General features: G+C 49.2%; 1 protein-coding gene across 2 annotated transcripts; it reads right to left on the bottom strand.

Annotated features, from left to right (window-relative positions):
• Positions 1 to 4163: 4163 nt before the first annotated feature.
• BCL7B (BAF chromatin remodeling complex subunit BCL7B) lies at positions 4164 to 26899 on the bottom strand. 2 transcript variants are annotated; one of them, XM_058444216.1, is made up of 6 exons: positions 26664 to 26899; positions 21021 to 21096; positions 11732 to 11828; positions 7691 to 7861; positions 5738 to 6042; positions 4164 to 5204 (listed from the first exon to the last, which is right to left on the bottom strand). In XM_058444216.1, exons 1-6 carry the CDS (start codon positions 26753 to 26755, stop codon positions 5112 to 5114), a joined length of 834 nt encoding a protein of 277 aa, XP_058300199.1. In that variant the 5' UTR covers positions 26756 to 26899; the 3' UTR covers positions 4164 to 5111. The 2 variants fall into 2 exon arrangements, with proteins under 2 accessions (XP_058300199.1, XP_032612961.1); XM_032757070.2 differs by having other exon boundaries at positions 5738 to 5817; positions 26664 to 26896.
• Between the last annotated feature and the right edge of the window lie 845 nt (positions 26900 to 27744).

The raw sequence follows: 27744 nt of genomic DNA, 5'->3' as shown, positions 1-27744 counted from the left end.
AGTGGATCAAAAATACTGGATTCGAGAGATGCAGAACATGGCCTACTGTGGGACTTGAGCATCTGCAGGTTTTGGTATCCACCAGGGTCCTGGAACCAACCTCTCCAGATACCAAGGGACAACTGTATTTGTAAAATATTTTTATTTATTTATTTTTTTGAGACAGAGTGTTGCTCTGTCACCCAGGGTGGAGTGCAGTGGCACGATCTCGGCTCACTGCAACCTCCACCTCTGGGGCTCAAGCTGTTATTACAGGTGTGTGCCACCATGCCCGGCTGATTTTTGTATTTTTAGTAGACAGGGTTTCACCGTGTTGGCCAGGCTGGTCCCGAACTCCAGGCCTCAAGTGATCCACCTGCTTCAGCCTCCCAAAGTGCTGGGATTACAGGCACGAGCCACCACGCCTGGCCAATATTTTTATTTTTTAATAAGACAAGGTCTCTTTCTGTTGCCCAGGCTGGAGCACAGTGGTGCAATCATGGCTCACTGCAGCTTCAACCTCCAGGGCTCAGGGAACCTCCTGCTTCAGCCTCCAGAGTACATGGGTCCAGAGGTGTGCACCACCACACTCAGCTAATTTAAAAAAAAAAAAAATTATTTGTAGAGATGGAGTCTCCCTTTGTTGCTGAGGCTGGTCTCAAACTCCTGGACTCAAGCAATCCTCCTCCTCAGCCTCCCAAAGTGTTGAGATTACAGGCATGAGCTACTGCACCCAGCCCATTATACTTTCCTTTGTTTAAACACATTTAAGCAGTTATGCTGGCCAGGCATGGTGGCTCACGGCTGTAATCCCAGCACTTTGGGAAACGGAAACCGAGGTGGGTCCAGCCTGGGCAACATAGTGAGACCTTGTCTTTACAAAAAAAAAAAAAAAAAGGGTCGAGCACAGTGGCTCACGACTGTAATCCCAGCACTTTGGGAGGCTGAGGTGGGTGGATCACGAGATTGAGAGTTCGAGAACAGCCTGGCTAAGATGGTGAAACGCCATCTCTACTAAAAATACAAAAATTAGCCAGGCACAGTGGCAGGTGCCTGTTATCCCGGCTACTCAGGAGGCTGAGGCAGGAGAATTGCTTGAACCTGGGAGGCAGAGGTTGCAGTGAGCCAAGATCACGCCACTGTACTCTAGCCTGGGTGACAGAGCAACACTGTGTCTCAAAAAAAGAAAAAAAAAAAACGTATTTTATGTACCACATACAATTACATTATCTGTGAAATTCATTTGACAATTTGATTTTATATGTCTCTTTTTTTGAGACTCCGTCTGTCGCCCAGGCTAGAGTGCAGTGTCATGATCAGGGCTCACTACAGCCTTGACCTCCTGGGCTCAAGAGATCTGCCCACCTCAGCCGCCGAGCAGGTGATGCTACAGGCATGCACCAACATGCCCAGCTAATTTTTGTTTTTGTTTTAGAGATGAGGTTTCACCACGTTGCCCAGGCCGGTCTCAAACTTCTGGGCTCAAGCAATCCTCCCAAAGTGCTGAGATTACAGGCATGACCACTGTACCTGGCTGTTACTTTTTTTTTTTTTTTTTTTGAGACAGAGTCTCACTCTGTCGCCCAGGCTGGAGTGCAGTGGCGCAATCTCGGCTCACTGCAAACTCCGCCTCCCGGGTTCACGCCATTCTCCTGCCTCAGCCTCCCAAGTAGCTGGGACTACAGGCGCCCGCCACCATGCCTGGCTAATTTTTTGTATTTTTAGTAGAGACGGGGTTTCACTGTGTTAGCCAGGATGGTCTCGATCTCCTGACCTCGTGATCCGCCTGCCTCTGCCTCGCAAAGTGCTGGGATTACAGGCGTGAGCCACCGCGCCCGGCCGGCTGTTACACTTTTTAAAGATTATTATCGTTTATTTTTTTAGAGACAGAGTTTCACCCTGTCGCCCAGGCTAGAGTGTAACGGCGCAATCTCGGCTCCTTGCAACCTCTGCCTCCCAGGTTCAAGTGATTCTTGTACCTCGGCCTCCCGAGTAGCTGGGACTACAGGCACCCGCCACCACGCCTGGCTAATTTTTTGTATCTTTAGTAGAGACGGGGTTTCACCACGCTGGTCAGGCTGATCTCAAACTCCTGACCTCGTGATCCGCCCGCCTCAGCCTCCCAAAGTGCTGGGATTACAGGTGTGAGCCACCACGCCCGGCCTACTTTTTTTATTTCTTAAGGAGACAGGGTCTTGCCATGTTGCCCAGGCTTGTCTCAACTCCTAGGCTCAGGCAATCTTCCTGCCTTAGCCTTCCAAAGTGCTGGGATTACAGGCCACTGCGCCCAGCCCTATATATATATATGTGTGTGTATATATATATGTGTGTGTGTGTGTATATATATGTGTATATATACATATGTGTGTATATATATGTGTGTGTGTGTGTGTGTGTGTATATATATATATATATACACACACACACACACACATTTTTGAGATGGAGTCTTGCTCTGTCACCCAGGCTGGAGTGCAGTGGCGCGATCTTGGCTCACAGCAAGCTCCGCCTCCCGGGTTCACACCATTCTCTTGCCTCAGCCTCCCGAGTAGCTGGGATTACAGGCGTGAGCCACTGTGCCCAGCCCCAGCCCTATTTATATTTTTTAGGAAAAGATAAAACGGGCCAGGTGCAGTGGCTCGTGCCTGTAATCACAGCACTTTGGGAGGCCGAGGCGGGTGGATCATGAGGTCAGGAGATCGAGACCATCCTGGCTAACACGGTGAAACCCCGTCTCTACTAAAAATACAAAAAATTAGCTGGGCATGGTGGCGGGCACCTGTAGCCCCAGCTACTTGGGAGGCTAAGGCGGGAGAATGGTGTGAACCCGGGAGGTGGAGCTTGTGGTGAGCCGAGATCCCGCCACTGCCAGCCTGGGTGACAGAGTGAGACTCCGTCTCAAAAAAAAAAAGAACAGTAGAACTTGGATTATAGTCTCATCCATGACACCTGGAGCCCCTGTGAGAAATGAGGGGAATCACTCTGGGAAATAAACAGATCTGTGGCTGCCAGGGCCTGAGGGGAGGGGAAGAGATGGTGAATGATGCTAACTGGACATAAGGTTTCCATTTGGGGTAATAAAAAAGTTCGGAGCTGGACTGTGAGGACTGCCCAGCACTGTGAATGTACTCAGTACTCGGTACCACTGAAATGCACACTTGACAATGGTGATAAAAGTAACTCTTGACCAGGTGCAGTGGCTCACGCCTGTAATCCCAGCACTTTGGGAGCCTAAGGGGTTCAAAACTAGCCTGGCCAACATGGTGAAACCCCGCCTCTACTAAAATTACAAAAATTAGTCAGACATGGTGGCGCATGTCCGTAATCCCAGCTACTTGGGAGGCAGAGGTTGCAGTGAGCCGAGCACACACCACTGCACTCCAGCCTGCTGGATGACAGAGCGAGACTCTGTCTCAAAAAACAAACAAACAAAAATAAAACCTGTTATGTGTATTTTACCACAAGGAAAAAAAATAACTCATGAATCCCTCTGAACTACTTGGACCTGTGGAAAACACATCCATGGGCTGCATTTGGTGTACACAGGGATGGAATTTGGTTTTGTTTTTTGAGATGGAGTCTCGCTCCGTCACCCAGGCTGGAGTGCAGTGGCGCAGTCTTGGCTCACTGCAACCTCCACCTCCCAGGTTCAAGCAATGCTCGTCTCAGTCTCCCAAGTAGCTGGGACTAAAGGCGCCTGCCACCATGCCTGGCTAATTTTTGTATTTTTAGTAGAGACGGGGTCTCATCTTGCTGGTCAGGCTGGTCTCGAACTCTGAGCTCAGGTGATCCACCCACCTCGGCCTCCCAAAGTGCTAAGATTACAGGCATGAGACACCGCGCCTGGCCTGCTTGTTATGTTTTAATTTAAAAATATTGTTTAGATAGAGAGGGTCTTGCTATGTTGCCCAGGCTGGTCTCAAACTCCTAGCCTCAAGTGTTCCTCCTGCCTTGGCCTCCCAAAGTGCTGGGATAAGAAGTATGAGCCACTGAGCCCAGTGAGAAGCATAATTTGAACTATGTGACAGCTTCAAAGGGAGGCTGGAAATCACTGTCATGAAGTCCACACTGTGGGAGTGAAAGGATGGGCAGGCCCAGCCCACAGTGACCCCACAAGCACTCAGCCACCGCCCCCACCCCACCCTGCAACCCTTCAAGAAGGAAGCACTCAGATACCAACAGGACATATTTCAAATAGTTTAATTTTAAAAATATTCTATTCAGTGCTAAAATATGTCTTCACTCACTGTTGCCCATTTCCATTTTCTTAAACTTTTTTGAAACAAAAAATAAAATCACAAAGTTCAATTCAACATGCAGATTTCAAAGAAAAGGAGCTTTCTAAAAACCGAGCTGAAGGGGTACTGTGGGGGATGGGTACTGTTGTCAGAACCTCAAATTCTTGCTGGGGCAGTTTGTGACAGGAGGCAGGAATGCTGGAATGACAGGTACAAGTGAGAACAAAGAAAGCTGCGTGTGTGCGGACGTGTGTGCTGAGGGCAGGGGATGGGGACGGCGGCCACAAAGGGCTGTCAGCAGCTAGGGTGCTCGTGAGAGGCAGGACCACCTCAGGCATTGGCGGAACTGGCAGGACAGCAAGAAATCTAGACGGACTCTCTGCCCTTGTGTGGAGAAAAGTCCTTCCCTTCCCTCCAACGTCTCTACCCAGTCCTCCTCCAACAGCAGCCTACAGGGCCCCCAGTCCTAGGGGAAAGTCCGGGAGGCTATAGTCTCCATTCAAGTTCAAGTAACCCAAGGCACGCTCTCTTCTAGAGGGTGCCTTCCACATCTCTCTCTTCTCGCAGAAGCTGCCAGCAGCTCCGTCCGGAGGTTCTGGAGCAGAGACTGCTGCCTGGAGGTGACAGATGAATCTTGGGGTGGCCGATGCTCCAGCCAACTTGGGGTGCAAAAAAGACATGAGCGCTCCTCTTCTCGGGAGCAAGTAGACACAGGTGCCAGGGTCGGGAAGATGATGCTACAGCCCCAAGTCCTACGCCAGCCTTCCAGCCCGGAAGGCTCATGTGTGCAGGCTCTTGACCCCAGTGCTTGCCCTTACCCCAGCAACGCAGCGCGGCCAGAACCAGAATGCAATAAATAGAGGCAGGGCCAGGAGGTGGAGGGCCAGGACGGTGCTAGCTTTCTGATGCCGTCTGGGGCACTGTGGGTTGGTCCGCACAGAAGCGCTTCAGGGGCGGGGCACCTGAGTCTTCCTCTTCCTCGACGACCTAGGAGTAGGCAGAGCATGGAATGACAGGGCCACCACTCCCAACCAGAACATTCCCACCCACCCCAATTATAATGGGATGCCCACTCTGCTCCTTCCAGCAGATGATCAAACTTCCTCCTCTGCCTACAACCCTGGGACTCATTTCCAGGGCTGCAGATCCAAGTCCACATCCACAGTCTTTCCTGGTTTTTTGACTTAGAAACTGGGAAGCCTGGCCGGGCACAGTGGCTCACGCCTATAATCCCAGCACATTGGGAGGCTGAGATGGGTGGATCACTTGAGCTCAAGAGTTCGAGACCAGCCGGGCCAACATGGTGAAACCCTGTCTCTACTAAAAATACAAAAATTAGCCAGGTGTGGTGGTGGGGGCCTGTAATCCCAGCTACTCAGGAGGCTGAAACAGGAGAATCGCTTGAACCTGGGAGGCAGCGGAGGTTGCAGTGCGCCAAGATCGCGCCACCGCACTCTAGTCTGGGCAACAGCGAGAAACCAAAAAAACAAAAAACTGGAAAATCCAAAGTGACTGCTTACCTGTGTCTCTAGCGGAACTGGTTCTTCCTTGGTGAGGGTGGGAGGTTCATCAGCAACTTCCGAGGAGGGCAGGGAGGGCTCTGAAAAGGCAGCAGGGTCGGCCTGAGGGCAGGGCTCCCCTGAGGCCTGGACCTGGGGGAGCTTCCTTAGAGCTGTGTGGAGGTGGCTTGGTGAGGAGGGGAGAATACTGGCCTGAGAAGCAAACATCCATTCAGGGCCCAGCTGGACCAGGTCACAGCCATGAATGGTGGAAGGGCAAAATACGGCTAGACTGCAGAGGGCCATCTCTGCTGTGCTGGAGATATCTGGAACCGACAAAGCAGCTCATCTTGTCATCCTCCAGCCCAAACATCACAACTCTAACTCAGTCTCCCAGTTTTCTGAGAGTTGCTATGAGGACAAGACGAAGTAATAAACACAGGAGCTAAGAACAGCACATGCCAAATAGTAAGAACACAATAAATATTAACTACAATTGGCATTTCCCACGGAGAAACAAGTTCCATTTTGTAGTTGGCTGTTAACGGGTCACAGCACAGGAGAAGGTAACAAGGGCCTAAGACACGTCTATATATCCATATTACAACAAGAAACCTCGGCCGGACGTGGTGGCTCACGCCTATAATCCCAGCTATTCTGGAGGCTGAGGTGGGAGGATCACTTGAAGCCCAGGAGTTCAAGACCAGCCTGGGCAATACAGTGAGACCCCATTTCTACAGAAAATTAAAAGATAGCCAGGCAAAGTGGCAAAGGCCTACAGTCCTACTACTATGGAGTCTGAGGCAAGAGGATCACTTGACCCCAGGAGTTCAGGACTGCTGTGAGCTAGGATTCAGCCACTGCATTCTAGCCTGGGCAACAGAGCAAGACCCTATCTCTTAAAAAAAAAAAAAAGGAAAGGGAAAAAAATTTAGCATGTAATGCAGACAGCATAAATGCTGAAAATAGAAGGACTTAAAGTGACATTCAGTCCAACAGTTACTAGACTGGCTATGTGATCTTAGACAAGCAATTTAACTTTTCTCTCTGTTTTTTTTTGAGATGGAGTCTAGCTCTGTCGCCAGGCTGGAGTGCAGTGGTGCGATCTCAGCTCACTGCAACCTCTGCCTCCTGGGTTCAAGTGATTCTCCTGCCTCAGCCTCCAGAGTAGCTGGGATTACAGGCATGTGCCACCATGCCTGGCTAATTTTTGTATTTTTAGTAGAGATGGGGTTTCACCATGTTGGTCAGGCTGGTCTCTAACTCTTGACCTCAGGTGATCCACCCACTTCGGCCTCCCAAAGTGCTGGGATTACAGGCGTGAGCCACAGTGCCAGGCCTTTGTTTTGTTTTTTTTTTTTTTTGAGATGGAGTCTCACTCTGTTGCCCAGGCAAGAATGCACTGGTGTGATCTCAGCTCACTGTAACCTCTGCTTCTTGGGTTCAAGTGATTCTTCTGCCTCAGCCTCCGGAGTAGCTGGGATTACAGGCACATGCCACCACGCCCAACTAAATTTTTTATGTTTTTAGTAGAGACAGGGTTTTGCCATGTTGGTCAGGCTGGTCTTGGACTCCTGGCCTCAAGTGACCCACTCACCTCGACCTCCCAAAGTGCTGGGATTACAGGTGTGAGCCACCGTGCCCAGCCCAATTTAACCTAAGCCTTTAATGTCCATTTTCCTCATCTGTAAAAGAAGACAATAGTTGCCACCTCACAGGATTTTTGAGAGAATTATACCAGGCGTCAAATACTCAAGTTCCTTCCACAGAGCCTGGCACTCAACTCTAATGCTTGTTTTCTCCCTTCACTCTGTGAAAGGGGAAAATATAATCATTCCTAAGCTATTGAGAAAGGGCTTGGTGCTGCCTGGCTCTGAGGTGCTCTCTCGAGCCTGTTACTCTAAAGACGAGATGCAGCAAGAGCAGAAAGCAAGGCCCTTCTAGGAAACTCATCCTCGGCCAACCACGACTCACCCTCCAGGATCTCCTGGCCCAGGGTTGGGGGCTGGGAGTCATCCGTGCGGAAGTCGGAGGTGTGTGCTGGGCTCAGGGACTCACTCTGCTGGGGGCTGGGGCTTGAGTTGGTGCTGCTGTCCACCTTAAGCTGATAGACATCAGACACGGAACTCTGGTTGCTGTTTTCGTCTAAAAACCAAACAGAACAAAGGCAGCAGCTGAGCATGGTCATTTTCCTCAAGAGGAACTCTGGACAGAGCCAAGGGCCTGGCATCACGTTAGGCAGCCAAGGATACAACTGAGTATAATAATCATTGTGCCTGGCCTACACGACATAGAGTCTAAGCACCAGAGGCAGCCAGCATCTTTATGTTTATGCAACATTACACTTCAGGAAGGTCAGGATATGCTTATTAAACTCTTCTTTATTACCCACTGATTGCAGCTTGTGGAAGGGAGGAGTGTAGCTGTGTCTCTGGTCAGTACTTCTCAATCCTTCTCACATTGTAAGATGTGTAGAAAATGACATTTGTCAGGCACCCTTGGGCATCTGAAGGAGGCTGGTGGTGTCTGAAGGTGGTGAGCTCAGGCTTCGGCTGCCTGACTGCCCCAAGGACTGATGGATTAGCACCTGGGAGTTCTGCCTGAAGGCTTAAAGTCACCACTAAGGTGCAAAACTTAATTAAGCATTACCAGGCCAAGGCCAGGCACGGTGGCTCACGCCTGTAATCCCAGCACTTTGGGAGGCCGAGGTGGGCAGATCACAAGGTCAGGAGATCGAGACCATCCTGGCTAACACAGTGAAGCCCCATCTCTATTAAAAAGTACAAAAAATTAGCCGACTGTGGTGGTGGGCACCTGTAGTCCCAGCTACTCGGGAGGCTGAGGCAGGAGAATGGCGTGAATCTGGGAGGCGGAGCTTGCAGTGAGCCGAGATCGCGCCATTGCACTACAGCCTGAGGGACAGAATGAGGCTCTGTCTCAAAAAAAAAAAAAAGAGTTACCAGGCTGAGTGTGGTGGCTCACGCCTGTAATCCCAGCACTTTGGGAGGCCAAGGTGGGCAGATCACTTGAGGTCAGAAGTTCGAGACCAGCCTGGCCAACATGGTGAAACCCCATCTCTACTGAAAATACAAAAATTAGCCGGGCATGATGGCACACGCCTGTAATCTCAGCTACTTGGGAGGCTGAGGCAGGAAAATCACTTGAACCTGGGAGGTGGAGATTGCAGTGAGCTGAGATCGTGCCATTGCACTATAGCCTGGGTGACACAGTGAGATTCCATCTCAAAAAATAAAAATAAAAATAAAAATAATAATTAAAAAAAAGAAAAAAGTAAGAGTCACCAATGCATTCCTCCGCCACACCTACAGCAGCCAGTCACCAAAGTGTTTCCCCTTCCTGCTCTGGTATCATTTGTGCTCATTCCTTCCTCTCCTACTGCTTCAGTTCAAGCCTCATCATCTCCAGCCTGGCCTCCTGCAACAGCCACCTACCTCACTGCCCTGCCTCCAGTCTCATGTACCTTAAACTGAACTGCAAACCACTGTCAGAGAGACCTTTCTAAACCCTTCAACGCTCCACTGCTGCCTAAGGGAGAAATGTCATACCCGGTATTTGTTTTTTTTTTTTTTTTTTTTTTTGAGACAGAGTTTTGCTCTTGTTGCCCAGGCTGGAGTGCAATGGTGCTATCTCAGCTCACCACAACCTCTGCCTCCTAGGTTCAACTGATTCTCCTGCCTCGGCCTCTCAAGTAGCTGGGATTACAGGCATGCGCCACCACGCCCGGGTAATTTTGTATTTTTATTAGAGACGGGGTTTCACCATGTTGGTCAGGCTGGTCTCGAACTCCTGACCTCAGGTAATCCACCTGCCTCAGCCTCCCAAAGTGCTGGGATTACAGGCATGAGCCACCACGCCCAGCCATACCTAGTACTTCTTAGGACAGGCACGAGCTGGCCTTATCGCAACATAGGAAGTCCTTTCTGATCTCCGGCCTCAGTGCCTACTGTTCTCCTACAAGCATCCTCAGCTCCAGGCAGGCTGGACCCTAACCCAAGAGCTTCGTCATGCATGGGTGCTTCTGCCCAGCTGTTCCTTGGATAGGCTGCCTTCTCTTGTCCTGGAAAGCCTCAGACCTCTCAACACAGCCCTGACATCACTTCTTCCGCAGAGCTCTGCCTCCCTGGCTTGCATGGGTGGAAATGCCCACCCTCTCTTACTCTCCTATGATAGCCTGTGCACGCCTACATTTATCATTTCGCACATGTGCTTCCTCCCATGAGCCTCTGTGGACAGGCTCTGTGGCTCACTTGTCCTTGACTCCCCAGTGCAATGCATGGTACCTGCATACAGTAGGAGTTCATTAAGTGTTTACTAAATGAAAAGGAGGAGATGGTGGCCAGACTGAGGAAATGGAGCCTCATATGTCTCCCAAAGCTTTCTGACTACTGAACACACATTGGTGTTCTCTTTCCAACAGCACATGGTTGACCTTGGTGGGGCCTGGGAAAGAGGTGGGGAAGGGATAACTACACGCTGGGTTAGCCCGAGTCTGGTTTTGAAGAGAAAGTCATAAACTCACACTAGTCTTGACTCCTACAAAGACCTTTAATACCCACACTAAAATGGAAGTAGCATTTTGTTACCAAATGAATAAAGCTGTTACTTTTGAGCTTAGGCAAAACACTATTCCTCCCTGAGCATCAGTTTTCTTAAATAGGGATGATAATAACTGCCTGGTTTATATCACAGGCTGATACATGGTAAAAATGAGAAAGTAAAGTGAAAGTGCTTCGTAGACAGTACCTAGCAGGTAGGTGTAAAAGGCAGTATCATGACTACGGTGATGACCCGGTGGGATTGGTTTAGGACGCAGAACATGTCCTATTTTTATTTTATTTATTTATTTTTTTGAGACGGAGTCTCGCTCTGTGGCCCAGGCTGGAGTGCAGTGGCGCAATCTTGGCTCACTGCAAGCTCCGCCTCCCGGGTTCACGCCATTCTCCTGCCTCAGCCTCCCGAGTAGCTGGGACTACAGCCGCCCGCCACCACGCCCGCTAATTTTTTGTATTTTTAGTAGAGACGGGGTTTCACCGTTTTAGCCAGGATGGTCTCGATCTCCTGACCTCGTGATCCGCCCGCCTCGGCCTCCCAAAGTGCTGGGATTACAGGCGTGAGCCACCGCGCCCGGCCCCAGAACATGTCCTAACAGTGGGTAGGCAGAAGCTTCGGCTTTGGGTAGCCTACTCTAAGCGACTATGATAAAACATACAGTCTAGGCCAGGTGCAGTGGCTCATGCTTGTACCTTGGGAGGTCAAGGCCGGGGGACTGCTTGAGGCCAGGAGTTCACAACCGGCCTGGGCAACATAGCCAGGCTCTGTCTCTACAAAAAATAAAAAATAAAAAATGAAGCACAATCTAAAAAAAAAGCTTCTGATTCAGACAACCAGGACCTGACATGGAGTCTGTCACTTACAAGTTATGTAACTTTAGACACGTAACTTAACCTCTCTGAGCCTCAGTTTCCTTAACTGGAAAATGAGGATACCATTACCTATCTTGCAGAGTTATCGTGAAGTTTAAATGAAAAGATTTAGGTCAAGTGCCTAGCAAAATGCCAGCGAAACAGCAGGCACTGAATTGATACACAGGATTCTTTTTTTTTTTTTTTTTTTTTTTTTTTGAGACAGAGTCTCACTCTGCAGCCCAGGCTGGAGTGCAGCGGTGAGACCTCGGCTCACCGCAACCTCGGCTCACCACAACCTCCACCTCCTGGGTTCAAGCGATTGATTCTCCTGTCTCAGACCCCCGAGTAGCTGGGATTACAGGCACGCGCCACCACGCTCAGCTAATTTTTTGTATTTTTAGTAGAGACTGGGTTTCACCATATTGGCCAGGCTCGTCTTGAACTCCTGACCTCAGGTGATCTGCCCGCCTCAGACTCCCAAAGTGCTGGGGTTACAGGTGTGAGTCACTGCACCCGGCCAATTCTTCTTATTAATGTGTTCATCCAAATTTTCGTTCTCCTGCAAGGAAGACACAGAGATGCAACTCACCCTGGAATTCAAGAAGGAGAGAGGAATTGGCTGAGGCATCAGAGGGAAAGCCATTAGGTTCTCGGGCTGCTGAACTGTTCGATTTTGACTTTTCTTTCTAGAAAAGGAAAAAAAGAGGAATATGACAGAGCCAAGCAGGAGACTCAGAGAGGGAGGAGGGTGCTATGTGACAGACCACAGAGGTCTGGATTAGGAGTGAACAGGAAAAACAGCAGCAGCTTGAGAATCCAAGGACCTAAGGAAGAACAGAATCCTGGACAAGGCACTTCTCCTCAAGCCTCAGAAAAATGAACCCTTCCAGTAAGAATATTGTGAATCATAAGCAACAGGCAGATACATATACTTCAACTAGAACATCCTATAGTATCCCTCTCCTGCCCTAATCACGGCAACCCTTCTCTATACGAATGGGCAAGAAATACAAAACACTCATTTGAGAAAGATTCCTGTTTCAGTAGCAGAGTGGGAAAAAAGTGAGAGAAGAAGGAACCTCATGTAACACAGACAGTGACAGGACAAATGGGCCCAGGCTGGCTCTATTCTTGATCCGTCATCCTCATCCATTCAAAATGATCACCCCGGCCGGGCACAGTGGTTCATGCCTGTAATCCCAGCACTTTGGGAGGCCAAGACGCATGGATCACCTGAGGTCAGGAGTTCGAGATCAGCCTGGCAAACACTGTGAAACCCTGTCTCTACTGAAAATACAAAAATCAGCCGAGTGTGGTGGCACGTGCCTATAATCCTAGCTACTTGGGAGGCTGAGGCAGGAGAATTGCTTGAGGTGGAGGTTGCAGTGAACCAAGATGGCACCACTGCACTCCAGCCTGGACTACAGAGTGAGACTCCATCTAAAAAAAATAAAATAAAACAAAAAATAAAATAAATAAATAAATAAATAGCCGGGCGCAGTGGCTCACGCCTGTAATCCCAGCACTTTGGGAGGCCGAGGCAGGCAGATCACGAGGTCAGGAGATCGAGACCATCCTGGCTAACACGGTGAAACCCTGTCTCTACTAAAAAAAATACAAAAAAAATGAGCCACGCATGGTGGCGGGTGCCTTAGTCCCAGCTACTCCAGAGGCTGAGGCAGGCGAATGGCGTGAACCTGGGAGGCAGAGCTTGCAGTGAGCCGAGATCGCGCCACTGCACTCCAGCCTGGGTGACAGGGTGACACTCCGTCTCAAAAAAAATAAAAATAAAAATAAAAATAAATAAATAAATAAATAAATAAATATACAAAAATTAGCCTGGCGTGGTGGCATGTGCCTGTAATCCCAGCTACTCTGGAGGCTGAGACAGGAGAGTCGCTTGAACCTGGGGGGTGGAGGTTGCAGTAAGCCGAGATTCCGCCACTTCACAACAGCCTGGGCGAAAGAGCGAAACTCTATCTCAAAAAGAAACAAACAAAAAAACCCAAAAGCAAAATGATCACCCCATGTTTATTTTTACCTATAACATTTGTTTCAAGAAAGATGTAGGTTATAAGTGCAGGGCAACCACAGTGGGCAGGTAAGCACCAGCTTGCAACAATAAAGCCCAAGGGCCAGGCACAGTGGCTCATGCCTGTAATCCCAGCACTTGAGGAGGTGGAGGTGGGAAGATCGCTTGAGCCCAGGAGTTTGAGACCAGCCTGGGCAACACAGTAAGACCCCATCTCTACAAAAAAATAAAAAATTAGCCACATATGGTGGCATAGGCCGATGGTCCCAGCTACTGAGAAGGCTGAGGTGGGAGGATCGCTTGAGCCTGAGAGTTTGAGGCTGCAGTGAGCTATGACTGTGCACTCCAGCCTGGACAACAGAGTTAGATCCTATCTCAAAAAAAAAAAAAAAAAAAAAAAAACCCATAAAAAAAAAAAAAAAAAAAAAAAAAAGCCCAGAGTAAATCCAAGCATATGAAAATAAGAGCATCCCAAAAGCCAAAAGTTTAAATCTGAGTATCCTCAAATTTACCAGTTCACACTTTTTATACATTTCTGGTAGATGCATTATATTAGTAACATAATTTTTGTTAATAACTTAATTTTTTGTTTGTTTTTTGAGACAGAGTCTTGCTCCGTCACCTAGGCTGGAGTGCAGTGGCGCAATCTCGGCTTACTGCAAGCTCCACCTCCCAGGTTCACGCCATTCTCTTGCCTCAGCCTCCCGAGTAGCTGGGACTACAGGCACCCGCTACCACGCCCGGCTAATTTTTTGTATTTTTTAGTAGAGATGGGGTTTCACCATGTTAGACAGGATGGTCTCGATCTCCTGGCCTTGTGATCCGCCCGCCTCAGGCTCCCAAAGTGTTGAGATTACAGGCGTGAGCCACCGCACTTGGCCAAGGAAAGGGGGTTTTCTAGCAGTGTCTACTCCTATCTATACACAATGCCCAAGAGATTTAACTGCTTGACCTTTGACCCCTGTGGGTAATGGCCAGAGCCAGGCTGGATGGGGAATAAACAGTTGCTCCAGAACCACACCCCATCAACTCCATGAGTTTGGCATCCTAGAACTTCTTGGGATGGCTGCTCTCAGATAAAGGCAGAGTCCATAGGGTTGGTGCTAGGAGGTTCCCTGGAGCCAGAGAGGACAGCAGAGAGCAAAAGGGAGAGGCTGAACCCTGAGGCTAAACTCAACCTCCTAAATTCATTTACAGAAAGGAAAACTGGCCAGGGGCGGTGGCTCACGCCTGTAATCCCAGCACTGTGGGAGGCTGAGGCAGGCAGATCACGAGGTCAGGAGATTGAGACCATCCTGGGTAACATGGTTTTCACCTGCCTCTACTAAAAATACAAAAAAATTAGCCAGGCGTGGTGGCAGGTGCCTGTAGTCCCAGCTACTCGGGAGGCTGAGGCAGCAGAATGGCGTGAACCCGGGAGGTGGAGCTTGCAGTGAGCCAAGATTGTGCCACTGCACTCGAACCTGGGTGACAGAGTGAGACTCCGTCTCAAAAAAAAAAAAAAAAAAAAAAAAGGAAAACTACAGCTGGCTTCAGTCCTCCTCATAGTTACACATTACCAGCCAATGCAATTGAGAGTCCCAAGGGAATAAAAGGTGAGTGCACCGATAAAACTCACCAGAGACTGGAGGAACACAGGCACCCTGATGAACAGAACAGTCTATACCAGAAGGAGCAGAAGAACTGAAATTAAACATAGATTTGCTCAGAAAGATAAGGATAATATTGAAAAGTTGTTTTAGCCAGGGGCAGTGACTCATGCCTATAATCCCAGCACTTTGGGAGGCCAAGGCAGGCAGATCACTTGTGGTCAGGAGTTCGAGACCAGCCTAGCCAACATGGTGAAACCTGTCTCTACTAAAAATAGAAAAAAATTAGCTGGACATGGTGGCACATGCCTGTAATCCCAGCTACTCAGGAGGCTGAGGCAGGAGACTCATTTGAACCTGCAAAGTGGAGGCTGCAGTGAGATGAGATCATGCCACTGCACTCCAGCCTGGGTGACACAGCAAGATTCTGTTCCCCCCCCCCAAAAAAAAGTTGTTTTGAGGAAGAACCAATTGAGGCAATTTGTTATGAAAAATATAATTGCTCAAATAAAAATTAAGTGTATGAGGTTAATTGAAATACATACAGCTAAATAAAAGATTAATGAGCAAAAACTGCGTTGAGAAACTCAGAATGCACCAGGAAAAGATAAGAAAGGAAATGAATGGAGAAAAGTTAAGAAATAAAGCAGGTGGCCAGGCGCGGTGGCTCATGCCTGTAATCCCAGCACTTTGGGAGGCTGAGGCGGGTGGATCACCTGAGGTCAGGAGTTCCAGAGCAGCCTGACAGGCCAGGCGCAGTGGCTCACGCCTGTAATCCCAGCACTTTGGGAGGCCGAGGCGGGCGGATCATTTGAGGTCAGGAGATCGAGACCATCCTGGTGAAACCCCATCTCTACTAAAAATACAAAAAATTAGCCAGGCATGGTGATGGGCACCTGTAGTCCCAGCTACTCGGGAGGCTGAGGCAGGAGAATGGCGTGAACCCGGGAGGCAGAGGCAGAGCTTGCAGTGAGCCGAGATCGCGCCACTGCACCCCAGCCTGGGCGACAGAATGAGACTCTGTCTCAAAAAAAAAAAAAAAAGCAGCCTGACAACATGGAGAAACCCCATCTCTACTACAAATGCAAAAGTAGCTGGGCATGGTGGCGCAAGCTCTACTTGGGAGGCTGAGGCAGGAGAATCACTTGAACCTGATAGGTGGAGGTTGCGGTGAGCCAAGATTGTGCCATTGCACTCCAGCCTGGGCAACAAGAGCGAAACTCTGTCTCAAAAAAAAAAAAAAAGAAAGAAAGAAAGAAAGAAAAGAAAGAGAAAAAGCAAGCAAGCAAGCAAGCAGTTGCGTGGGTGCAGTGGCTCACACCTGTGATCCCAGCACTTTGGGAGGCCAAGGCAGAAGGATCGCTTGAGCCTAGGAGTTTAAGACCAGCCTGGGCAGTACAGTGAGACCCTGTCTCTACAAATAATTTAAAAGTCTGCCAGGCGTGGTGGCACGTGCCTGTAGTCCTAGTTACTTGGGAGGTGGAGACATAAGGATTTCTTGAGCCCAGGAGTTCGAGGCTACAGTGAACCATCATTGCACCACTGTACTCCAGCATGAGCTATGGAGTGAGACAGTCTCAAAAAAAAAAAAGAAAAGAAACATTACAGGATATTTTGAGGGAATTCCTAGGAGATCAAAGATAGAAGAAATGCTAAAGTTTCCAGGAAGCCAAGTGGATCACCTACAAAGACTCAAGCATGGGAATAACATCACATTTCTTAACAGCGACACTGGATGTACAATTGAGTAATAGCTTCAAAGTGCTGAAAGAAAATAATTTTGAACCTAGAATTTCATATACAGGTAAAATCATCAATTTTCAACATGAAAGTGAAACAAAGATATTTTCAGAAAGTTTTCCCCACAGAAGCTCTCTTTGGCAAAACTCCTGAAGGATGTATTCTAGCAAAAAGAAAAACAAATGCAGGAGAAAACAGTAAGAAGTCGGTGCATGAGGCTGAGCACAGTGGCTCACACCTGTAACCCCAGCACTTTGGGAGGCCGAGATGGGCAAATCACTTAAGGTCAGGAGTTCAAGACCAGCCTGGCCAACATCGTGAAACCCCCGTCTCTACCAAAAAATACAAAAATTAGGCTGGGTGTGGCGGCATGCACCTGTAGTTCCAGCTACCTGGGAGGCTAGGCACCGGAATTGCTTGCACCCAGGAGGCGGCGGCTGCAGTGAGCCAAGATTACGTCCCTGCACTCCAGCCTCAGAGTGACACCCTGTCTCAAAAAAAAAAATGCATGTGCATGAAATTTTAGGCAAGGCTGGGAGCAGTGGCTCACGTCTGTAATCCTAGCACTTTGGGAGGCGGAGGTGGGCAGATCACGAGGTCAGGAGATCGAGACCATCCCGGCCAACATGGTAAAACCCCATCTCTATTAAAAATACAAAAATTAGCCGGGCCTGGTGGCACATGCCTGTAATCCCAGCTACTCTGGAGGCTGAGGCAGGGGAATCGCTTGAACCTGGAAGGCGGAGGTTGCAGTGAGCTCAGATCGCACCACTGCACTCCAGCCTGAGCAGCAGAGTGAGACTCTGTCTCGAAAAAACAAAACAAAATAAAGAAACAACAACAACAACAACAAAAATTAGCGGATGTGGTGGCATGTGCCTGTAGTCCCAGCTACTCAGGAGGCTGAGGTGGGAGGATCACTTGAGCCCCGGAGACGAAGGTAGAAGTAAACCGAGATTACATCACTGCATTCCAGCCTGGGCGACAGATTGAAACCCTGTCTTAAAAGATAATAATAATAATAATAATTAAAAAAGGAGCAGGCCAGGCACGGTGGCTCACGGCAGTAATCCCAGCACTTTGGCAGGCTGAGGCGGGCGGATCATCTGAGGTCGGGAATTCAAGACCAGCCTGACCAACATGGAGAAACCTAGTCTCTACTAAAAATATAAAATTAGCCAGATGTGGTGGCGCAAGCCTGTAATCCCAGCTACTTGGGAGGCTGAAGCAGGAAAATCGCTTGAAACTGGGAGGCAGAGGCTGCAGTGAGCTGAGATTGAGCCATTGCACTCCAGCCTAGGCAAGAGAAGCAAAACTCTGTCTCAAAACAAACAAACAAACAAACAAACAAACAAAACCCCAAAAAAGAAAACTCTTATTTCTGGTGGGAATATAAATTGGTCCAACTACCATTTCAGAAAATAGTTTAGCATCAGGTAATATAGGTCAAAACATACATACCCTAAGACCCAGCCACTTCCTTCCAAGAATATATCCTAGGAAAACTCATGTCCATGTTGATGTGGATTCTGAACAAGAATGCTCACAGGGGCATTGTTCCTATCGGCCCTAACTGTGGACAACCTCAATATCTACAGGAGAACCAGAAAAATAAACTACACTTAGCCATGTGATGAATATGCAGCAAAATACAGCATAGAGAGCAATGAAAAGGAATGGATAACTCCAAGGACAACATGGATGCATTTTACAAACATAATACTGAGCAAAAGAAACAAGACACAGGAAAATAGATACTTTTATCTTGCTGTTTCCATAACGCTCAAAATGTTAGAGGCTGGTGCAGCGGCACATGCCTGTAATCCCAGCTATTTGGGAGGCTAAGATCGCTTGAGCCCAAAAGTTCAAATCCAGCCTGGGCAACAAAGAGAGACTCCACATCTCTAAAAAAGGAAAAAGGGTGGGGACAATGGCTGATGCCTATAATCCCACCACTTTGGGAGGCTGAGGTGGGAAGATCATTTGATCCCAGGAATTTGAGACCTATCAGCCTAGGCTGATATAGCAAACTCCCATCTCTCCAAAACAAAAAAAAAGAAAGAAAAAAAATTAGCTGGGCATGATGGCACGTGCCTGTGGTCCCAGCTTCTCAGGAGGCTGAGGTGGGAGGATTGCTTGAGCCTGGGAGGTCAAGGCTCCAGTGAGCTGAGATCATGATACTGCACTCCAGCCTGGGTGACATAGTGAGATTTTGTCTCTGGAAAAAAATCTCAAAAATAATAATAAAGGAAAAACTGTTTATGAATGACTGGAGAAGTGGTAAGAAAAGCAAAAGTAGGAGAGTGATTACCTTTAGAGGGGCAGGAGGAAGAGGATGGGAAGAGCTGCAGAGAAGTCTGCTGGGGTCTTGGCAAAGCTCTATGTTTTGCACTGAGTGGTTCTCACAAGGGTGTTAGCTTTATATTTATTCATACACTGTACATTTATGTTTTATATACTTCTCTGTATGTGTTTTATATTTGAAAATTTAAAAAACAATTAGAAAAAATAAAGTTGGAAACAATCTGGGTATTTATCACCCAGAAAATATGTAGATAACTCATGCAATGCATGAGTCAAAGGTAATAATTCGATTTATATTTACAGATACATGGAGGGTTCTCAAAATAAGGTTGGGCCAGGCGAGGTGGTTCATGCCTGTCATCCCAGCACTTCGGGAGGCCAAGGTGGGCGGATTACTTGAGGTCAGGAGTTTGGGACCAACCTGGCCAACACGGTGAAACTCATCTCTACTAAAAATACAAAAATTAGCCAGGCATGGTGGCAGGCACCTGTAATCCCAGCTACTCAGGAGGCTGAGGCAGGGGAATCGCTTGAACCTGGGAGGCGGAGGTTGCAGTGAGCTGAAGTTGCACCATTGCACTCCAGCCTGGGTGACAGAGCGAGAGTCCGTCTCAAAAAAAAAAAAAAAAAAAAAAAAAACAACCCCAAAGAAAAAAACCAAAGTTGAACAAAAGAGAATACAAAGAGGTTCTGGCAAAATACTGTACATATGTAAGTTTTGTTTAAAAACAAAAATATGCCGGGCACAGTGGCTCACGCTTGTAATCCTAGCACTTTGGGAGGCCAAGGCGGGCGGATCACGAGGTCAGGAGATTGAGACCACGGTGAAACCCCGTCTCTACTAAAAAATACAAAAAAATTAGCCGGGCGTGGTGGTGGGCGCCTGTAGTCCCAGCTACTCGGAGAGGCTGAGGCAGGTGAATGGCGTGAACCCGGGAGGCGGAGCGTGCAGTGAGCCGAGATTGCGCCACTGCACTCCATCCTGGGCGACAGAGAGAGACTCCGTCTCAAAAAAAACAAAAACAAAAACAAAAACAAAAATACACATATGAAACAATGCTATGTATTTTTAAAGAATATACAGGTATCCAAATACATCCAACAAAGATGAATCACAAAGGCCTACACCAGAATTAGAAAGATGTATATACATATGATACACACAATACAGTGGGGGACTAATCGCATAAGAGCAAGTATCAGCAAACTTTCTCTTAAAGGGTCAGATGATAAATATTTTAGGTTTTATGCGCCATTTGGCCTTATGGCAACCACTCAATCTGCCATCATAATTCAAAAGCACCACAGACAATAAGGAAATCAGTGGGCATACTTATGTGTTTGTTTTTTTGTTTGTTTGTTTTGAGACAGAGTGTCACACTGTTGCCCAGGCCGGAGTGCAGTGGCGGGATCTTGGCTCACTGCAACCTCTGCCTTACAGGTTCAAGCAATTCTCCTTGCCTCAGCCTCCCAAGTAGCTGGGATTACAGGCGCCTGCCAGCAGGCCCAGCTAATTTTTTTGTATTTTTAGTAGAGATGGGGGTTGCACTATGTTGGCCAGGCTGGTCTCGAACTCCTGACCTCAAGTGATCTGCCCGCCTTGGCCTCTCAAAGTGCTGGGATTACAGGCATAGGCCACCGTGCCCAGCCACTTATGTTCTAATAGAACTATACTGACAAACGTAAGGAATACGCCAGGGCTGTAGTTTGTCAAGCCCTGGAAAAGAGGCTTGGGTTAAGGGAAAGGAATAAAGAAGGAAAATAATAAAGAGAGGCCTTGCATGGACCAATAACAGGGTGCCTTGAAGTATTTTCCACTCAATTCTGGGGAAATAAATTCCTTTAATTAAGAGGCAATTAGGCCGGGTGCAGTGGCTCACGCCTGTAATCCCAGCACTTTGGGAGGCTGAGGCAGGTGGATCACGAGGTCAGGAGCTCAAGACCAGCCTGACCAACATGGTGAAACCCCGTCTCTACTAAAAATACAAAAATCAGCTGGGCGTGGTGGCAGATGCCTATAACCCCAGCTACTCGGGAGGCTGAGGCAGAGAATTGCTTCAACCCAGGAGGCGGAGGTTGCAGTGAGCCAAGATCATGCCACTGCACTCCAGCCTGGGTGACAGAGCGAGACTCCGTCCCCCGCCCCCCAAAAAAGAGGCAATCAAATAAAGAAATAAAGAAAATGGTACCTTTTGATTTTCTTCCACACTTACCTCCTTGCTGTCTGTCACAGGAACCCACTTAAATATCCTCAGGGACGTGTCACCCACAGTCACCCACTTCTTCTCCCTAAAAGAAAGACACTTCTTAGAACAGATAAAACAATGCAATGTGTTTTCTGTTCATCACTTGTGCTTTTCTACCGCTCAGAAGATCATTCCTTCAATCTGGAATCCTTCTGAACTTCCGCTTGGTGGGGTATGGTAGCTCACACCTGTAATCCCAGCACTTTGAGAGGCTGAGGCAGGAGGATCACTCAAGCCTAGGAGTTTGAGAACAGCCTGGGTAATTTAGCGAGACCTCATCTCTAAAAAAAAAAATACAGGCCAGGCGCAGTGGCTCACGCCTGTAAACCCAACACTTTGGGTGGCTGAGGTGGGCAGATCGCTTGAGGTCAGGAGTTCGAGACCATCCTGGCCAACATGGTGAAACCCCATCACTACAAAAAAATACAAAAAGTAGCTGGGCGTGGTAGTGTGTCCCTATAATCCCAGCTACTCGGGAGGCTAAGGTGGGAGGATCCCTTGAGCCCAGGAGGCAGAGGTTGCAGTAAACTGAGATCACACCACCACACTCCAGCCTGGGCAACAGAGACCCTATCTCAAAAGAAAAAAAAAGAAAAGAAAGATGTGAGACACAAAGCTGGAAGGTAGCACACACAGCACCATATTCTTTTTTACTTGCATGCGAGTTACTTTGTGTGCTTTTCTCTTTACCAAATATATGAGTTCTATTACTACATTCCTTTTTTTGTTTGTTTTAGTGAGACAGGGTCTTGTTCTGCCTCCCAGGCTGGAGTGAAGTGGCACAATCATAACTCACTGCAGCCTTGACCTCTTGGGCTCAAGCAATCCTTCCACCTCAGCCGCCTGAGTAGCCAGGACTAGAGGCGCACGCCACCACACCCAGTCAAATTTTTATTCTTTGTAGAAACGGTTGGGGTGGGGTCTCTCTTTGTTGCCCATGCTGGTCTTGAACTCTTGGCCTCAAGCAATCTGCCCACCTTGGCCTCCCAAAATGCTGGGATTACAGGAATGAGCCACCACACCTGGCCTCCTGTGTCCATTTAAAGATCCTTCCAAGGGACAAACAATCCCAGGAGAGACACCCGCTGCTGAGGGGTATGGCGTGGTGGGTGTGAAATGTTAGGATCCTTTCCCTTTCTAGGTTACTAAGACTGCGTAAAGAAAAAGAAAACTAGGCCAGGCACGCTGGCTCACACCTGTAATCCCAGCACTTTGGGAGGCCGAAGCGGGCGGATCACAAGGTTAAGAGATCGAGACCATCCTAGCTAACACGGTGAAACCCCATCTCTACTAAAAATACAAAAAATTAGCCGGGTGTGGTGGCACGCGCCTGTAGTCCCAGCTACTCAGGAGGCTGAGGCAGGAGAATTGCTTGAACCCGAGAGGCAGAGGCTGCAGTGAGCCGAGATCACGCCACTGCACTCCAGCCTGGGTGACAGAGCGAGATTCCATCTCAAAAAAAAAAAAAAAAGAAAAGAAAACTAGTCTAAAGAAATTTTTAAATTTCAACTTTGAAGTTCAAAGCTTTATAGAAATCCTTTTGTCTCTTGCTGTGTTCCAAAGGGGTAAAAATGGCAGAGTTTATCAGTCCACTACACTCACGAAATAAGCCAAGGGGTAAGTCTTGCACAAGGTCACTCTCTAAATGACTAAGGACCCCCAACTATCTACACCAGATTAGAATGCCACTGTTCTGAGCTTACCCACAGAGCGCCTTTGAGGTCTGCAAACAAATGTGTGAAGGAGATAGAACAAAGGAGACTACTTTTTTTTTTTTTTGAGATAGGGTCTCCCTCTGTCACCCAGGCTGGAGTGCAGTGGCATGATCACCGCTCACTGTGGCCTCAAAATCCCAGGCTCAGGTGAATCTCCCATCTCAGCCTCCCAAGTAGCTGGGACTACAGGCCACCATGCCCTACAAATAATTTTTTGTATTTTTAGTAAGGATAGGGTTTCACTATGTTGCCCAGGTTGGTCTTGAACTCCTGGGCTCAAGCGATCCTCTTGCCTCAGCTTCCCAAAGTGCTGGGATTACAGGCATGAGCCACCGTGCCCAGCCTCTCCTTCATTCCAAGAAGGTTATTCCCTAAACATGCAGGCAGAGAACAAATTTGCTTATTTTAAGGTCCACCGATACCTTAAGAGGTACTTGCTGTCAGTAGGAACAAGGGCCAAATGCAGGAAACTGCTTTGTCACAGATCTGAACCAACTTCTCAAAGAGTCAAGTCCAAATGTGAAGTCACAAAAAAGCAAAAAAAAAAGCAACTGCTGTTGTAGTTGTTGATGCTGTTCAGCAAATGATGACATAATAGGGCCGGGCACGGTGGCTCACACCTGCAACCTCAGCACTTTGGAAGGCTGAGGTGGGTGGATCACTTGAGCCCAGGAGTTCGAGACCAGCCTGGGCAACATGGTGAAATCCTGTCCTCACTAAAAATACAAAAATTAGCTGGGCATGGTGGCGCACACCTGTAGTCCCGACTACTCAGGAGGCTGAGGCAGAAGAATTGCTTGAACCCCAGAGACGGAGACTGCAGTGAGCCAAGACCACGCCACTGCACTCCAGCCTGGGCGACAGAGCAAGACTAGGTCTCAAAAAAAAAAAAAAAAAAAAACCGGGAGTGTAAACAGACTGTGATGTAACAGAAGGAGCGAATTAAAGTCTTAGAAAATAACTAGAATTAATTCCTGAACAGACCACTCCATTTTCTCATTTATTCAACCAATTAGTACACAACAGGCTGTGCTAGGCCCTGGTGATGCAGGGAACAAGAGCCACAGTCCCTGCCCTCACAGACCCTGTCTTATATCTGGAAACAGACATGAATAGCTCAATTCAAGATTAGTCACTTAATCATCAGGTTTAACCATATCAAATTGCCATTTTTGTAGGTTAATTAGTCAAATACAGGAGGCCAGGCACAGTGGCTCACATCTGTAATCCCAGCACTTTGGGGGGTCGTGGTGGGAGGACCACTTGGAAGTCAGGAGTTCAAGACCAGCCTGGCCAACATGGTGAAACCCGGTATCCACAAAAATACAAAAAATTAGCTGGGTGTGGTGGTGTACACTTGTAATCGGCTACTCAGGAGGCTGAGGCAGAATTGCTTGAACCTGAGAAGCAGAGGTTGCGGTGAGCCAAGATCGCACCATTGCACTCCAACCTGGGTGACAGAGTAAGACTCTGTCTCAAAAAAAAAAAAAGAAAAAGAAAAAAAATCAAATACAGGAAATGTCTTATGAATCCATCTAATACAATCGTGGAAAGGTCTGTGAAGGGGACTTGATCTAGATTGGGAATCTCAAGTGGTGAACCTAAGGAAGCAACTTTTGAGCTGAGCTAGGAGTTAACTCGACAAGAAGGAGGAGAGGAGAGAGGAAGAATGCCAGGCGGCAGGAAGAGCAGAGTGACTTCACTGGAAAGACAGTGGGCATCCTGGGAAAGAGCCAGCCAAGTAAGGCAGGAAGGAGGGCCTTCTTCAGTATTTATCCTAAAAGCAAGAAGGGAATCACCGAAGCATTACTAGGGGTGCTAGGATAAGATGCACATTATATATATATTTTTTACAGATGGGGTCTCGCTCTGTTGCCCAGGCTGGAGTGCCATGGCATGATCATAGTTCACTGCAGCCTCAACTCCTGGGCTCCAGCGATCCTCCCACCACAGCCTTCCAAATAAGGCTGTGCACTTTAAAAAGATCACTCTGCTACTCGGAAAAGAGAAAAATAAAATCACTCGGTGCAAATGAACAGACTGGAGCAAGAGCAGAAGCACAGAGTTTACAGGGAGGCTGGTACAGAGTTCCAGGTGACAGGGGATGGCCCTTCAGCCTAGCCTGCTAGGGGCGGGGGGTCAAAGATGGGGAGAAGAGAAAGGTGTACCTGTTATTAGGTTTCACCAAAACCTCGGAGAATTAAAGGTGGACGAGGAAAACCATGAATATGTTAAACTAATATTTATACTGAAACCCAACTATATCTGAAGCCCTCAGACATAAAAAGAGAAGGAACTTCCTTCTAGTGGGGAAATGGACAGATAAACACACAAAGTCCAACGTACCAATGACCTTAAAGGAGGTAAAGGGTGAGGGGTGGGAGAAGTTAAGGAAGGCTTCCTGGCGGGAGGCAACATCTAATTGAACTTTTATTTTCTGTAGAGATGGGGGGGGGGGTCTCACTATGTTGCCCAGGCTGGTCTCGAACTCCTGGCCTCAGGCGATCCGCCCGCCTCAGCCTCCCGAAGTGCTGGGATTACATGCCCGAGCCACCTCACCTAGCCATACCTGGGTTTTTAAATTATTAGCGGTAATTGGCCATACAAAACAGCTGACGAACTTGGCTGTGAAAGTTTAATGTGATGACTCCGATACACACCGATACAGTGTGTATCGGAGTTCCGGATATTAAACAGGTGCTCAATCGGCATCTTCCATGAACATTTTAGACATGGGGTCTCTCTCCGTAGCCCAGGCTGGAGTGCCGTGGCACGATCATAGCTCACTGCAGCCTCCAATTCCTGGGTCCCAGCAATCCTCCCACCACAGCCTCCCAAGTAAGGATGTGCACTTTAAAAAGACCACTCTGAGCCGGGCACGGTGGCTCAAGCCTGTAATCCCAGCACTTTGGGAGGCTGAGGCGGGCGGATCACGAGGTCAGGAGATCAAGACCATCCTGGCTAACACGGTGAAACCCCGTCTCTACTAAAAACACACACACAAAAAAATTAGCCGGGCGTATTGGCGGGCGCCTGTATTCCCAGCTACTCGGGAGGCTGAGGCAGGAGAATGGCGTGAACCCAGGAGGTGGAGGTTGCGGTGAGCCGAGATCGCGCCACTGCACTCCAGGGGGGAGAAAAAAAAAATCTTTCTTCAAAAAAAAAAAAAAAAAAAAAAAGACCACTCTGCTAATTGGAAGTGAGAAAAATAAAATCACACAGTGCAAATGATGAACGGACTGGGGAATGAGCAAGAGCAGAAGCAGGGAAATTAGAGGGAGGCTGGTTCATAGTTTGCAAAGGACTCTCCTGACAGCCGCCGGGGCAGCAAGAGAAAATGCCTACCAAGCTCGCGGCGCAGGGGCCGGGTACTGGGGGAAAGTGAGCGGTTGTCCTCTGGATGACACCAGGCTTGCTCCCTTCACAGATAGACTAACCCAGCAACTCACTCAACTTCAACGCCTGAATACGCAGAGCGCTCAGCCTGGCGGGCTGAAACTACTCCAGGGCTACTCGCTATTATCAAGAGGAAGCTTGGAAATGCAGGCGGGGCCGCTGCTCAGGAAGAGAGGAGGGCGGGCCCCCGGCTGGGCCGGGCGCAGACACCGAGCCCAGGCGGCTCCAGTCCGGACCGGAAGCCGGCATCCCCTCCCGGGCGGCGCGCGGCCGCAGCCGCAGCAGGTGGGCGGGCCCGCGAGCCGGGCGCCCCGCTGATTGGCCGCGGCCGGCGCGCCCTCTGACCTCACGCCGACGCCAGCGGCGCCCTCCTCCCGCCTTCTCCCGCACCCCCCTCCCCCAGCGCCGGCCGGTCGGCTCCCACTCGGCTCGCCAGTCCCGCGCTCTTCAGGGCCTGGATCCGCGACCCCCGCCAGCCCCCTAAGCTCCGGCCCCTCACCATTTCCGCACTTTCTCGATGGCCGCCATCACCTTCTTGATGTCGTCCTTGGCCCGGCTGCGGGTCTCCGCCCGGACCGACCGGCCCGACATGGCGGCGGCGGGAGCGGCGGGGGCCGGGGCACTGCTCCCAAGACACCGGGGATCGCGCGCCGCACGCGCCGCCACCCGCCCGCCGCCGCCGCAGCGTCACAGCGGCCGTCGCCCCCTCCGTGCGCGCGTGCGCGAGGAAGCGCGCGTACCCGCCCGCCCCTTGGGGCTCGCGGCCTCAGCGCGCCTGCGCGCCCCGCCCGGGGCGTCCTTCTTGAGCTCCCCGGGAGTCCCCTGAGCCCCAACCCGGTACGGGGTGCGAGGCGGGCTGGGCGCACGTGCTGTGGTCAGGGCGAGGTGCGAGGTGCCGCCGGTGGGCAACCTGGTTCCTTTTCCCTGGGAGTTTGGAGGTCGCCTCCCAGCACTGGCCAGTGTGTTAGGGACCTGACCCTGTGGAACCGCGCTCCTGCGCCATCTCTGTCCTCCCGCCTCTCCTGCCCAGCACCTTTGCCCTCCAGCTCTACCGCTGTGCTCCAACCACGCCTTTCTTCAGGATGCATTTTGCCTTCGGCCTTTGCACACACCTGTTCCTCACCTGGAATCCTCTCCTCTCCACCAGATGAACTGCTTTCCCAACATTCAGACCACATTCTTGCCTTTTCTCCAGTATCTAGTAGTCCCAAGTATTTGGGAGGCTGAAGCGGGAGGATCACTTGAGCCCAGGAATTTGAGGCTGCAGTCAGCTATGATGTGATCGCACCTGTGAATAGCCACTACACTCCAGCCTGGGGAACATATGGAGACCCCATCTCTAAAATAAATAAATAAAAGATGCCTATTTTGTTCAAGACTGTACTAAAAGCTGAAGACATACGTGCTTTTGGTTTCAAATAGCTTCCAGTTTGTTTATTTATTTATTGAGAAGGAGTCTTGCTCTGTGGCTCAGGCTGGAGTGCAGTGGTGTGATCTCCGCCCACTGCAACCTCTGCCTTGCGGGTTCAAGCGAATCTCCTGCCTCAGCCTCCTGAGTAGCTGGGATTACAGGCGCGCGC

The sequence above is a fragment of the Hylobates moloch genome, unplaced genomic scaffold (assembly GCF_009828535.3).
Source record: "Hylobates moloch isolate HMO894 unplaced genomic scaffold, HMol_V3 SCAFFOLD_1, whole genome shotgun sequence".
Classification (NCBI taxonomy): Eukaryota; Metazoa; Chordata; class Mammalia; order Primates; family Hylobatidae; genus Hylobates; species Hylobates moloch.
Note: the sequence above shows the minus strand (reverse complement) of the source record. Positions and strands in the feature narration are given on the sequence as shown.

Bases quoted from the DNA above. Each gene is read 5' to 3' on its own strand.
- BCL7B (XM_058444216.1), bottom strand. From the start codon at position 26,755: ATGTCGGGCCGGTCGGTCCGGGCGGAGACCCGCAGCCGGGCCAAGGAC. The intron at 7,862-11,731 runs GTGAGTTGCATC...TTTGGTTTTTAG, and splicing joins TCTCCTTCTTGAATTCCAGG to ACGAAAACAGCAACCAGAGT. The intron at 5,205-5,737 runs GTAAGCAGTCAC...GCCTACTCCTAG, and splicing joins CAGTTCCGCTAGAGACACAG to GTCGTCGAGGAAGAGGAAGA.